Source organism: Mesoplodon mirus (assembly GCF_964341445.2).
Source record: "Mesoplodon mirus genome assembly, chromosome: 12".
In the NCBI taxonomy this organism is placed as follows: domain Eukaryota; kingdom Metazoa; phylum Chordata; class Mammalia; order Artiodactyla; family Ziphiidae; genus Mesoplodon; species Mesoplodon mirus.
In genome coordinates this window covers 65,349,527-65,363,836 of record NC_138988.1, presented here as the reverse complement: position 1 = coordinate 65,363,836, position 14,310 = coordinate 65,349,527, and the positions used below count along the sequence as shown (strand labels likewise).

The following is a 14,310-nucleotide window of genomic DNA, read 5'->3' as shown; positions in this document are numbered from 1 at the left end:
GATCACTAACTCATAGGGATGCAATTTCAGCCAGCTTGTCCTAAAATGGTACGGATGATGGGAATACGGACAGAGTGTCAACAACGTCTGCTGAATCCTACTCAGGGGCTGAAGTCATGGGGTGAGAAAAGGGTTGAAGATGTATATGAACCAAGTGATAAGTGAAGGACTAAGAGAAATGGTGGAAGACTAAAAATCATAGATGGAAGAATTCCCCGGGAACAGGATAACACCTCATCTTCTGAGTCTGGAAGGAAGATGGGGAGGATGGCTGCAAATGTAGATTGGTTTATGAGTTTGATGACAGGAAGGCATGAGATTAACATTTGCTGTCTTTGTTTTCTTGGTAACCTCTGAGAGAATGTCTTCCCTAGAAAGTGACGCTCTCTAGGAAGTTAGGAAATCAAGGTTTGTAATGGCTCCAAAGGGAACAAGTTAAAGAAATATGAGCAGCACTTAAGAGCTTATCTGAGACCAAAGTCAAAAAATTTGTTGTGGTAGCAATTCTATGAGCTGGTGGATCATCTCCAGCAGTACCCGATAGACATGATACAGGGGTAGAAAATGCAAATTCTAGGATTCATATATTTATTGAATAAATGCTTTTTGAGTGCCTAATATGTGTCAGGAACTAAGTGATGAAGATAAAATGGTCAACAGACAAATTATACATAGACAAAATTCTATGATTTTGTAGAGCTTTCTGGAGAGGAAATACAGAAAATAAATAAGATTGATGAATATAATGTTAATATATTAGTAATAGGCACAGAGAATGGAGATAAAGTGAGCTGGGGCTGGAGATGGGGTGTCATTTTAGGTAGGAAATGTAGGCAAGGTCTCTCTGAGAAGGTGTCATTTGAAAAAAAGTCTTGAAAGAGATGAGAGATTGAGCCATGTGTATATCAGGGAAGCATGGTTCAGGCAGAAGGAACAGCAAGTGCAAGGGTCCTAAGATGGGAGTGTGCCTGGCATGGTGAGGAAGGGCAAGGTTAGTGTGATGACCAGACCAATAAGATTGAGGGGTAAAATGGTTTAAATTGAGGCCAGAGAGATACCAGGTTAGGAGGTCCACCTCATACAGAGTCTTGTAACCCATGGCTTTTAGGTTGATTCAATGCTAGGTGTTTTGAGGAAAGATGATATGTGAGGACCAGAGAAGGAAAGGATTGAGGATATTGATGAGAACACTTTAAATGACCACAGAGAAGAGAAGGAAGTGAGTCCAAGAGTAAGCAGATAAATTGTGAGCCTTATGAAAAATGGGACATGAAGCAGGAGAGCAGGAAAGCGTTGGATTAAAAGGAGGAAAGAGTTTTTAGTTGGAGATTGTACTTTTGAATGATAACTAACATTTATTGAGCATGAATGATGTGCTAAGTACTTTATGTATTATCTCATTTAAGTTTCCCACCTACCTGATATGAAAATAAATATTGTTATCTAAATGTTGCAGACGATGAAATTAAAGTATAGAGAGACTAAGCCACTTTCTCAAAGACGTGCTGCTAGTCAGTGGTGAAACTAGGATTTGAACTTCATTAGTCTAACTCTTTGGCTCCTGTTCTTGACTAGTTCACTACATAGGGTTAAATGCTGTAAAAGGTTCAGGTGTGATCGAGATGGACACAGGTCAATGGGAATCGATGTTAGCGATGGTCGGTGGGACTGGAGAGAGCACTTTGCAGTAGTTTAGTGACTCAGCTGGTGGCAAGGAAGTGGAGCCAGCAGTTTTGGGATTGTAGAGACAGTGAGATTATGGAAATTGACACCATGATGTAAAAGTAAAACAACAAAAGATAAAGAGACTTGCACTGGTTTATAGCCTGAGAGGAAGGTGCCAGAAGAAAGGGAAACAATGAAGATAAAAGTGTGAGTCAAATAATTTACAGAGCAAAGTTGGGCAACAAGTTTGAATGGTTGGCAATATGGATTAACCTTGGAGAGGAAGACACTCATTTTATAGGAAAATAACTGAGGACCAGAAAAGAAAATTGTGAGCCCAAGATCATACAGCCAATTCAGCAGTAAGCTCAGGGACAAGAGTCCAGGTTTTCTGATCATCAAGACAAGTCCTTTCCTCTAGGCAACCTGACCAGTCTTGCTGAATCATCATCTGCTAGTTATTTATCCCCAATCCAAAGGGAGTTATTATAGTTAATGAATAAATACGGTATAGCAAACTGCACAGCTTTACAGAAACATGAAAGACATTTTGACATTTGAGTTTCCTTCACAAACACCCCCTACCCACTCCCCACTCCTAAGCTCTTTAGCACACAGGATCGACTTTTCTTGACTATAAACTGCCTTTCAGATACGGCAGATTCCTGCATTGATGTCAAGTAGAGATTCAGGTAAAGAAAACTAAGGTCACCATCAGGGAATTTCTAGCTGAATTAGTCTCCACTAAGCCTCGAAATCAAAATGCTTCTGGTAGGTGACTGGGATACACATGGAAAATCAAGCCAGTGTGTGACTGGACGTGTGTTATTGTTATGACAGATCCTAGCAGACAACCTCAGGACAGACTGGATTTTAGTTGCGGTGCACGTAGGTGATGAAAAATTGTTTTTGACTTTTGAATTCCCTACACCTTGCCAATAGTTATTACAGCCATAATTTGGGCCATGTGTATTCCAGAGAGGTTTTTGATTTAAGAATCTAGATTATTTTGGAAGCAAGCAATATTCAATATGTCATCTATACGTAAGATTTTTAGGTATTTATTTTTATGGTGATGGACATTTTTCCCATTATATTAAATATAAAATTTAAACGTTGGAGGAATGAAAATGGTCTATTTCTAACACTTACCTTATCTTGAGCAAACATTGACATTCTTGATTAATGTTTAACTACAAGAAATACACTCAGTTCAAGTAAAGGATCAGTTTCAGGATTCAGGCTGAGTTGTCTTGATGATTAGAATTCAGACTCCAAGGAGAAGCCCCAAGGCCAAGGGTATTGGATATAATAGCAAGTGGGAGTCACACCTGACATCTGGAGAATGTGGACTGGATATAAGATTTTAATCCTTGCTTATCTCACCACAGAAATTTGGATGGAGAGACAGTATTTATCTCAAAGAGAAGTGGACCCAGGAGCTAATTTCACTTGGAATCACACCATTTTGGAAGGTACTCGATTCAAAAGAGCCATTTTCAAAGGGCAATACTGTAGAAGTTTTGGTTGTTGTGAAGACAGAGATGATGCCTGTGTGACTCAGTTCTATGAGACAAATGCACTCTGTTACTGTGATAAATTCTGTGAAAGGGAGAATTCTGATTGCTGTCCTGATTACAAGTCATTTTGCCGTGAAAAGGAATGGCCTCCTCACACAAAGCCCTGGTATCCAGAAGGTAGGCTTTGGGAATGTGTTCAAGAATTATTCTAGTTCATAACAAGATCTGTCCAACTTTCTTTTTCTTTCTCTTTCTCTTTCCTCCCTCCCTCCCTCCCTTCCTTCCTCCCTTCCTTTCTTAAGTTGCAATGAAAAATGAATATTTCGACCACCAGAATAAATTTCTTAGGATTGTTAATGTGCTTTGGTTTAGATGCCGGGTACACACATCAGACTAGTGCCTTCAGGAGAGTTCTGCTGTGACAGCCACGAAGGCTGGTCTAGATTCTGTTTTGAATACTCACTCAACTTATATAAAAGTTACTTAAAATTCTTTATTTCTTTTTTTGTAAAGTGTATTGACAAGAAAAAAATCGCTCACCCTTTTTTAAAATTTTTTTTATTAGTTTCTGCTTTATAACAAAGTGAATCAGTCATACATATACATCTGTTCCCACATTCCTTCCCTCATGCATCTCCCTCCCTCCCACCCTCCACATCCCACCCCTCCAGGCAGTCACAAAGCACCGAGCTGATCTCCCTGTGCTCTGCAGCTGCTTCCCACTATCTATCTACCTTACGTTTGGTAGTGTATATATGTCCATGCCTCTCTCTCGCTTTGTCACAGCTTACCCTTCCCCCTCCCCATATCCTCAAGTCCATTCTCAAGTAGGTCTGTGTCTTTATTCCCATTTTACCCCTAGGTTCTTCATGACATTTTTTTTTTTAAATTCCATATATATGTGTTAGCATACGGTATTTGTCTTTCTCTTTCTGACTTACTTCACTCTGTATAACAGACTCTAGGTCTATCCACCTCATTACAAATAGCTCAGTTTCGTTTCTTTTTATGGCTGAGTAATATTCCATTGTATATATGTGCCACATCTTCTTTATTCATTCATCCAATGATGGACACTTAGGTTGTTTCCAGCTCCGGGCTATTGTGAATAGAGCTGCAATGAACATTTTGGTACATGTCTCTTTTTGAATTATGGTTTTCTCAGGGTATATGCCTGGTAGTGGGATTGCTGGGTCATATGGTAGTTCTATTTGTAGTTTTTTAAGGAACCTCCATACTGTTCTCCATAGTGGCTGTACCAATTCACATTCCCACCAGCAGTGCAAGAGTGTTCCCTTTTCTCCACACCCTCTCCAGCATTTATTGTTTCTAGATTTCTTGATGATGGCCATTCTGACTGGTGTGAGATGATATCTCATTGTGGTTTTGATTTGCATTTCTCTAATGATTAATGATGTTGAGCATACTTTCATGTGTTTGTTGGCAGTCTGTATATCTTCTTTGGAGAAATGCCTATTTAAGTCTTCTGCCCATTTTTGGATTGGGTTGTTTGTTTTTTTGCTATTGAGCTGCATGAGCTGTTTATAAATTTTGGAGATTAATCCTTTGTCAGTTGCTTCATTTGCAAATATTTTCTCCCATTCTGAGGGTTGTCTTTTGGTCTTGTTTATGGTTTCCTTTGCTGTGCAAAAGCTTTGAAGTTTCATTAGGTCCCATTTGTTTATCTTACTCACACTTTTTTGAGTGTAACCTCTTAGAGAATCTCATCAAGTTCACAAGCCTGATCCTCTGCAGATTTATGTAACAGTTTACTTACTATTTCATGAGACTTGGACCTTGTAGCATTAGAACCTATGTTATAGCAATGTCATTTAGACCAGTGCAAAGGCAAAATAAAGCTGGCCACCCTCTCTGCCTAAATAATACCAATAGAGTCACCATGTGTGTTTTTGTTTTGTTTCATTTTGCCAATCTGGGGTTTTAAACTATTAAAAACAAAAGAGTGCTCCATATAGGGTAGTTTTAAAAGTCTAAGACTGAGTGAATAAATACAAATAATTCATAAGGAGAATGGTGGTATTTCCTGTATTGGTCTAATTATAGTAAAATGGCTATAGAATCTGAGCAATCGATATATCCAAAATTTGCCAAAAACACAAAATAAAATTCTATTGCTCCATTTATACAGGCAGCAGTGCAGGTTTCCTCGGAGCTATGTCACATGACTGTAAATGGGTGATAGTGAGTGGAGATTACAATTAGAAGACAACATAGGATAAGCTAGGATTTGGTATCCTTCTAGCAAGATCCAGATGCTGACTGTTGCCTTCATTCTCAGTAATGTCATCTTGTTTGTAAAATTGAGGAAGTACTCCTTAAAACCACACGTATTATAAGCTTTTAGGTATAGGGTGGATAAACAAGGTCCTACTGTATAGTACAGGAAATTATATTCATTGTCCTGTGATAAACCATATGGAAAAGAATATGAAAAAGAATATATATATATATGTATAACTGAATCACTATGCTGCACAGCAGAAATTAACACAACATTGTAAATCAACTAATTTCAATAAAAAATAAATTAATGCCGGGCCTTTGTCTTTACCAGTAAACAGTTCAGCAAACATTTATTTCACCCTAAAAAGTGGCAGATAGTCTCTTAGAAATGACAGCCCTAGCCATTCATCAAAAAAAATATTAATTGACTACCTCCACCATGCCAGTCATTGTGCATTTGCTGGGCACAACCATGGGGAAGAAAAAAGACAAGATATTATCCTCATGGAAGTGACAGTCAACTTATATGTGGGGGTTATAAGATATTTAACAAATTCACTGCACAATTGCAAATTGTGTTAGATTCTCTGAAGGAAACGCTTAGGGTGCGGTCAGAAAGTATACCAGAATATAACATTAACATATAAAATAATGCATAACATTAGCTTGGGTGGGAGACTTGAGGAGTTAGGAGTGAGGTGACCTGAAGAAGGGCCAACAGAAAGGGATCTGGGAGCCAGGAGCTTGGTGCTGCCCAGGAATTGGATGGAGGTCACCACTTCTGGAGAGTCATGATCAGTGGAGGGTTGGGGGTGACATAAGATGTGGTTTGAGAAGTGAGTAGAGGTCAGATTTTGCCAGGATTTATAGGCCACATCAAGAGTTTAGGATTTTATCCTGTTATGAGAACTCATTGAGAGATGTTAAGTACGAATAGGGTCAGCTTCCTGGAAGTTGAGGATAAATATTATGGATCAGCTGTGGTGCTTTTGACGTGCTAAAACGTATTTGAGCTTTTCTTATTTGAATCATGTAACTCATTTGGAAAAGAAATTGCTGCTTCTTCAATGTCCATTTTTGCTTGAAAGCTAGGATTTTCTAAGACTTTAATTTAGGGAAATGTTTTAGGTAGAACTTATGTTCCCAGCATAGTTTTTATTCCATTCATGATGGAGGGAAGCAATTCATCAGTTTATTTAGTAGCAAATGTTCACAGTAAACTATATTTGCACTCATGAAGGTGATTTTTTTTCTTTTGTCTTATCTTCCTTATGAAAGTAGCTGGTTAAAAGAAAATAGCACTACACAATATTTAAAAATTGTACAAAATTAACTAAAATAAAGAGAAAATGATATACTAATTTTTTTGCCACATAAAGAGATTTCCTCTGAGATGCTAGTAAAGCATCACTGATTTGTTAAATATTTTTCAGTTATTCACTGATTTATTAAATGTTTTTCAGTTATCTACTTACATGGTATTGTCTAGTTCATTCACTGATTTATTAAATATTTTTCAAGTATCTAGTTACATGTTATTGTCTAGTCTCTTATACTGCATTTCTTTTTCAACCTGGGACTTAAAACTATGTATATTATCTTAAGGTTTAAAAATATAAATATGGGGCTTCCCTGGTGGTGCAGTGGTTGAGAGTCCACCTGCCGATACAGGGGACACGGGTTCGTGCCCTGGTCTGGGAAGATCCCACATGCCGCGGAATGGCTGGGCCCGTGAGCCATGGCCGCTGAGCCTGCGCGTCCGGAGCCTGTGCCCCGCAATGGGAGAGGCCACAACAGTGAGAGGCCCGCGTAACGCAAAGAAAATAAAACAAACAAACAAATAAATAAATATGTCAATAAATAAATAAATATGTACCTTTTGTGTAAATTGGTTTGGACATATGACTAAACATCTTCCTTCTGGGTTTTGTCCCATCTCTGCTGGTTACTTCCAGTCATTGGAGGATTTCAAATGTCAGATACAGAAAACAAGTGATAGAGTTTGAAACAGAACCAGAGTGCTTTTTCCAGACAGAATCTCTCGGTGTAGCAGATCTTAAGAAAAGAGTCTAGTGGGCCATGTGCTGTGAGCAGACCTAAGCTAATTTGATTACACACAACTCTTATGTTCACATTGGTAAAAAATGGATGTATACCACCGACACATTTGAATTGAATGAGGATTATTTATCCCTTCATGACCTCCTTAACCATATTACAATGAAGAGAAATCACAGTCTGAATCCTGCCATGCATACTGTTACAAAAATATACACTGGTAAGGAAATATACACTAATCCATAAACTTCTTAAGCTCCATGAAGTCTCAGGTACCCATCCTGTTAGATGTTCCCTCATCTACCTTGCTTGAAAAATTTACTGGAATTTTCCCATGTGATAATATTACAGAGGGTGTCAGGTTATGATAAATCCTCTTACCCAGTGGCTGGACACAGGACCTTGTAGAGATCAATCCTAGGGCATCAGGTCTAAGAGTGAAGGCTTTTGACCTTAAGAGATACATAAAAACTGTGGAGTATGAGAGTGGGATGTGATTTTTAAGTGTTTTAGCTAATCTACATCAATTTATTGCTGTTAATTTAACTGATAAGAGCTGATTACTTATATCCATTATGCTGATTAACAAGCCACTAATTTTGCCAGTGAAAGCCCATTTCTGATACCCATCATACTGCTACTCTAGTGTTCATTAAAAGATGGATAATGTAACCCCTTGTAGCAGCTTACCTGGAGTCTGGCCTTTCAGGATCAGTGCTACTGACCGCCCCTGCGATGCAGACTCCTGATTAGAGCAGGCAACTGCCTTCCCTGAAGTGACATTGAGACCAGCACATTTATTAGAACACTTTATGATGAAGTTATTTTAAAATAAGTTATATCATATTGTCATATTTTCTCAAATCAAAAGACGGATTTCACTTTCCAAATATCTGATTTGCCTCATTTTTATGTTAATGGCTGTTAAAGTTGCAAAACTCGTTTAATTTCAACAACCATTACTATCATCTATCTATCTATCTACCTATCTATCTATCTATCATCTATGTCAAGGTGTAATCAGTTTGATTAACTCACTCTGAAGTGCTTTATACATTTTTCCTTGAGGAAATAAAGCCACCAGGAATTTTCTCATCTCTCCATCATCATAATTTTCAAAGTACACCCATATTGGTTACTGTTTCCATGGAGTAGATTCCTTCTCTTGAGCTCTAAATCCCACTGTGTCTTGTGTGTGTGTGTGTGTGTGTGTGTGTGTGTGTGTGTGTGAATATATCATTTATTCAAATGACTTATGGGCACTGTATTAGTTTCCTATTGCTATGACGAATTATCACAACACAAAATAATTATTTTACAGTTCTGGAAGCTAGAAGTTTGAAATGGGTCTCACTGGAAGAAAGTCAAGTTATCAGCAGGGCTGCATTCCTTCTGGAAGGTCTAGGGGACAATCCCTCTCCTTGCCTTTTCCAGTTTCTAGAGGCTGTCTGAATTTCTTGGCTCATGTCTCCTTCCTCACTCTTTTTTTTTTTTCTTTTAACATCTTTATTGGAGTATAATTGCTTTACAACGGTGCGTTAGTTTCTACTTTATAACAAAGTGAATCAGTTATACATATACATATGTTCCCATATCTCTTCCCTCTTGCATCTCCCTCCCTCCCACCCTCCATATCCCACCCCTCTAGGTGGTCACAAAGCACAGAGCTGATCTCCCTGTGCTCTGCGGCTGCTTCCCACTAGCTATCTATTTTACATTTGGTAGTGTATATATGTCCATGCCACTCTCTCACTTTGTCACAGCTTACCCTTCCCCCTCCCCCTCCCTATATCCTCAAGTTCATTCTCTAGTAGGTGTGTGTCTTTATTCCCACTGTCTCTTATCTTTTCAAAATTTCCACCCTTACAATTGTCCCTCCCTTCCTCCTTCTCTCTCCTTTTCTCTCCTCTCTCCTCTCCCTCTTTCTCTCCTAAAACATCGTTTCTCCCTTTCTCCCCTGGATCAATCAATTTACAAGACTATTGATTTACAAAAATGTTTTTTTTAACTCCCCCAATTTTTCTGCTACCTATAAACGTCAATCATGTTCTCAAATTAACATTATAAAAGAAATATTTTTCATTTAAAACTAGTAGAATCCAAAAGAGGATTCAGGCATTGCTTGGGAGATGGAGCTAGACAGCATCAAAGGTTAATTTCTAACCCTAACTCTGTTCCCATGATGAAGTGGTACCTAACATGGGAACCAAAGTTACAGTCTATGCATTAGGGTGACACAGAATAACTCATTCACTCAACTGCTGGTGAATGTAAATTGGTAAAATCATTCTGAAAAGAAAAAAAAAATGACAATGTGAATTAAATGCCTTAAAGATGTCCAAACATCAATTTGGACCCAGAATTTCCACTTCTAGGAACTTTACTCAAGGAACTAACTAAGAAAGTGAGCAAACATCATTTACAAGATATTCTCTTGCAGGAGGTTAGTAGGTAGTTGTAACTCCCAACTTTGAAAAATCCCTCCCTCAACTCCATGTCCTTAACCAACTATTATCCCACTTCCTTCTTTCCTTTAATGGCAAAAATATCTGAAGGAAACATTTCACTTCCTGACTTCCAAGTCTCTCATCAGCTCATTCCTACAAGACCTTGTTTCCTGATACTTTACCGAGCTCTGTCCTGGGAGGGTTATTGAAGACTTTTATGTTTCCAAATGCAATATTAAAATGTCAGTTCTTTTCTTGATCCCTCAGTCGTACTCTGTGTAGGTGACCACTTTTGCTTGTATGGAATTCTTTCTTCTCTTAGTTTTCAAGACTCTACCTTCACCTGAATTCCCTTCTTCCTCATGAGTCACTCCTTCCCTGTTTCCTCTTCTGAATGTCTGTTAGCTACAGAGTTTGAGCTCAGTCCTGGACATCTTTCTCTTACCTACAAACCCTCTCTCAAGCAGCCTCTTATGTAGTCTCGAGGCTTTAAAGATATGTATGTTGCTGGTTCTCAAATTCATGCTCCAGTCATGACTTAACTCTGAATTTCCATTACTACTCTACTTGATATTCTCCATTAGGATGACTAACCTAGGCTTAATCTAAATCTAAAATATGCAAAACAGAACTCTTGATTTCTTGCCATAAGCCTGTTCCTTATTTCAATATTAGCTTCACTGCCTCTCTATGGCTCAGGCCAAAATCCTAGTGAGACACCCTTGATTCCTCTTTTTCCTCATTCTCCAAACTCAATACAAGAGCTAGTCCCATTTGCTTTGCCTCCAAATTATGTTCATCCACTTCTCTCCATCCTCATCAGTATTATGGAAACCCTTTAGCCAGCACAACAGGAGTGATGAGGATAAAGGTTATGGAAGAGAGATTTTGGATAAGGTCTTATAGGTCATTGTAAGAAGTTTGGTTTTATTTTAAATTTGATGGGGAATAACTTGAGGATTTTAAGCAAGGTGTGACACAATGTAGATTTTAAAAGATCTCTCTAAATGCTGTTCAGGGGATGAGGGATACACTGGAGTTGGGAAGAGTGGAGGAAGGGAGTGGACTGTGTTTCTGTATTGTGTAGAAGTTGATGCTTTGTTAGCACCTTGGCCAGACTCAGATGAACAGATTACGGTTTTTGTCCAAGAGGCCAACTCTCAAGTTGAGATTACAGCGAACGTTGTTTCTTATAGTCAGCTCTGACTTGATATTAAGGAGGGAAGACCAAGAAATGGAACTTTTGCTAACACTAGACCTAGTACTAATGATCTTGGGGGGGGGGGCACGGTGATAACATTCTCTTTACTTCAAAATTAATAGCTGGGGTACAGGTTAGAGAAGGGACAGCCTTTTTTTCCTTAGGACCTTTGTGATTTCTTATCCTTTTATCTATATAACTGGTATGCTGGACAAGCAACATTCATTGGTTTTGATTAGGAGCCAGGTTTGAGAACATATATATGTATAACTGAATCACTTTTCTGTACAGCAGAAATTAACCCAACATTGTAAGTCAACTATACTTCAGTATAAATTTTTAAAAATTAGCTTTGATTTTGCCCCTCCTCTCCTTTAGAACTAGTCAAGGAAGTACTTCCCTTGATTTTGAATAAAACTTGAATTGTTGCATGAATTTTCTGTTGCTTTCCTAGGTAGTAAAAATTCCGGGGTCTTTGTAAGTTACAAACATAGAAATTCATTTACAAAAAGTGTTTAATCCTGGGTAATAATTAAAACTCTGAACATGATTTAAAGTTAAATCTTTCCCCTCCCCTTTGGTCCAGGAGAGAGGTAGTTTCCTTCTCTCTTCTCGTGAGAGTGGAATGCCGAAAATCCATGGAAAAGAGGTGGATAGATGCAAATACAAGGAAATTTTTAGATTTTTTAAGCAAAAGATTGAACTGTGAGAACACAGTGCATGCTGAAGAAGGGCAGTTGTAAAATATTTCCTGTGAAACAATTTTTGGAAAAATTGGAGGATAGCTAATTTGTAAGTGGCTTTTGTGACATTGTGGCTGGTGGTTAAGCCAGGTCCCTTGGAATGCTTTCTAAACATGTAGATTTCCTCCTATGATTGTATGAATAAGAAGTTAGAATTCATTTTATTTAACTAGGGGCCATTGTTGTGATCTATCAGTGACATGTCTCCATCAAAAAAGTTTTCACATGACAAAGGAGCGAATTTTGCTACTTTTGCTAATTCAGCATGAACTTAAATTTGTGTAAGTTATATTTTCAAAAGGGATTTAATTTGTACCCAGGGTATTATTTTCACCATATCTTACTGATTGGTTTTCATATAATGATAATTCACCATTCATCTCTTTGAAGTAGTTTATAGAGTTTGGTAAAATAGCAACGAGTTTTGGTTAATGGTTGAGAAACATTTGGACTTGAAACACAAAGGACTACAACCATATAAATTTTTCTCCTCATCTAAATTTTGAAGAAAAAATAGAGTTTATCTTTGTAAGGTGAATTCACTGAAATAGCATTATATTTTGGTCCAACACTTTGAGCTCCTTCCTCTAAGCATATGTAATTAATCATATTTACATATGAGAGTTGATTAGATTTTTAAGATAAGAAATGCCATAGATTAATTCAAACACTGTTTTACTGCTTACCTACTTGAATACATTAATTATTTTTTTGAGTGCGTTTAGTGATTAATACCTCAGTAATCTAGTTTTTATGCTTTACAAATCCTCTCAGTTGAAACAAATACACAATGTAAAGATAGAAGCTTATGGAACAAGCCCATAAGAATTCGATATACAAACCTTGACACAAACCTTATATGGATTTCCTTCAGATGGGCACCAAATTTTTTTGCATATTTAAAAAAAAACTAAATACAATTTTAATTTACTTATTACTCAATTTAGAATTTTGATTTGTTTATGTGGTGTGTTGACAGGTTGCCACAGAGATGGTCAACGTTATGAAGAAGGATCAGTAATTAGAGAAAACTGCAATTCCTGGTAATGAATTTAAGTGGCACAGAACTGAATTCTACTGTCTGTGTATGTTTTCTTCAAATAAAAGGAACATTTGTGAAACAAAGCATATATTTAAATACAGATAAAATCCTAAGTCATAAGATATCACATACCCATAGTTTTTTATAAGCATATTTAATTTTAATAAATGTTTAAAAGCTAATCATGAATATTTCATTTAACGTTTGAGTTTGGTATTTGTGACAGTTGCCTGCTTTCACAAACCTCTTAATTTTAAACATTCTGATATACTACAGGAAAATCACGTGTTCTTGAACACAGTAACTATATATAAAACAAAGCTGCCTTGAAATTGATTATCCTGCAGAAAATTTACAATTACAAATGTGTTGACTCTATTGTCTCCATTGTCTTATGTTTTCAAACTCCAATGACTCTGTGATCATTTCATTTATTAATTGCCTGAAGTGGAAGATATTGAGTGGTAGCTAATGCATGTGTTGTGATTTATTTTTGCCAAGAATTAAATGGTCATATGGTTAACAGTAGTCAAAAATATATTTTATGCCTTAACAAGGTGCAACTCTGGTTACTAATTTTATAAGTACACTCCCTAAAGACCAGGCCACTTTCATAATTTTTGTATCTTTACAGCACATGCTCAGGACAGCAATGGAAATGTTCCCAGCATGTATGCCTTGTTCAACCAGGATTAATTGAACATGTCAATAAAGGAGACTATGGGTGAGAGAAATCTTGCTTTCTAGGCTTTTTGGTGCCTCCCCACCCCCATTACCCCTCAGGTTTCAAACAATATATTTCCTATCATTTCCTTCTAAAAATGATCATTCTTTCAAAAACAAACAAAAAAAAGTGTGGGTGAGAAATGGGGAGGGCGGTAGAAAGGCATGTGAAATTGGAATGAACAGAGGTGAACATTAAATGATTAAAAATTAAAATGCACAAAGAGGAAATATAGAGAATGGTCTTAAATTGTTTAGGAAGGAGCAGTGTCAAGGTGTGAGTGAGGCTAGTAGGGGGAGCTTTAGTTTAAATAAGTATTCAGGAAAAATCAGGAAGTAGGCAAACAGGTTCATTCATGTTTATCATCTTTCCTTCCGCTGCTGCCCTGACCCAGCCAATCATATGCTCATCTAACCTGGGTAGATTCCGACCTTCGGAAAGCAGTATTTTATCTCGATGATCCCCCAAACGACCAGTCCATCTAGACAGCGTCATCGACATGACTGATATCTAGCCAATTTCACTCACGGTTGAGTCAAAACACTGGTTGAGCCATTTTACTTCGCTAATAAACGGAAGCTTGAGCTGATTGACACTTAAAGGAAATAACTGTTTGATGCTCTCTGATAGATTAATAAATTAAGTCACTTTTCCACTTACATAGAG

The 14,310-nt window shown here is 37.5% G+C and overlaps 2 protein-coding genes across 2 annotated transcripts in view; both read left to right on the top strand.

The window, feature by feature from the left end:
* MLIP (muscular LMNA interacting protein) overlaps window positions 1-1,691 on the top strand; it is a gene marked incomplete at both ends in the record, with an annotated part of 291,349 nt that extends 289,658 nt beyond the window's left edge. The window contains 2 exons of the mRNA XM_082637722.1: window positions 31-121; window positions 1,576-1,691. Of these exons, the coding sequence (XP_082493848.1) occupies window positions 31-121; window positions 1,576-1,691 (207 nt within the window). The remainder of the gene's footprint in view (window positions 1-30; window positions 122-1,575) is intronic.
* A 1,319-nt stretch (window positions 1,692-3,010) lies between these two features.
* TINAG (tubulointerstitial nephritis antigen) overlaps window positions 3,011-14,310 on the top strand; it is a gene marked incomplete at its 5' end in the record, with an annotated part of 94,831 nt that continues 83,531 nt past the window's right edge. Inside the window, 3 exons of the mRNA XM_082638288.1 lie at window positions 3,011-3,362; window positions 12,858-12,921; window positions 13,555-13,644. Coding sequence (XP_082494414.1) covers window positions 3,011-3,362; window positions 12,858-12,921; window positions 13,555-13,644 — 506 coding nt within the window. The remainder of the gene's footprint in view (window positions 3,363-12,857; window positions 12,922-13,554; window positions 13,645-14,310) is intronic.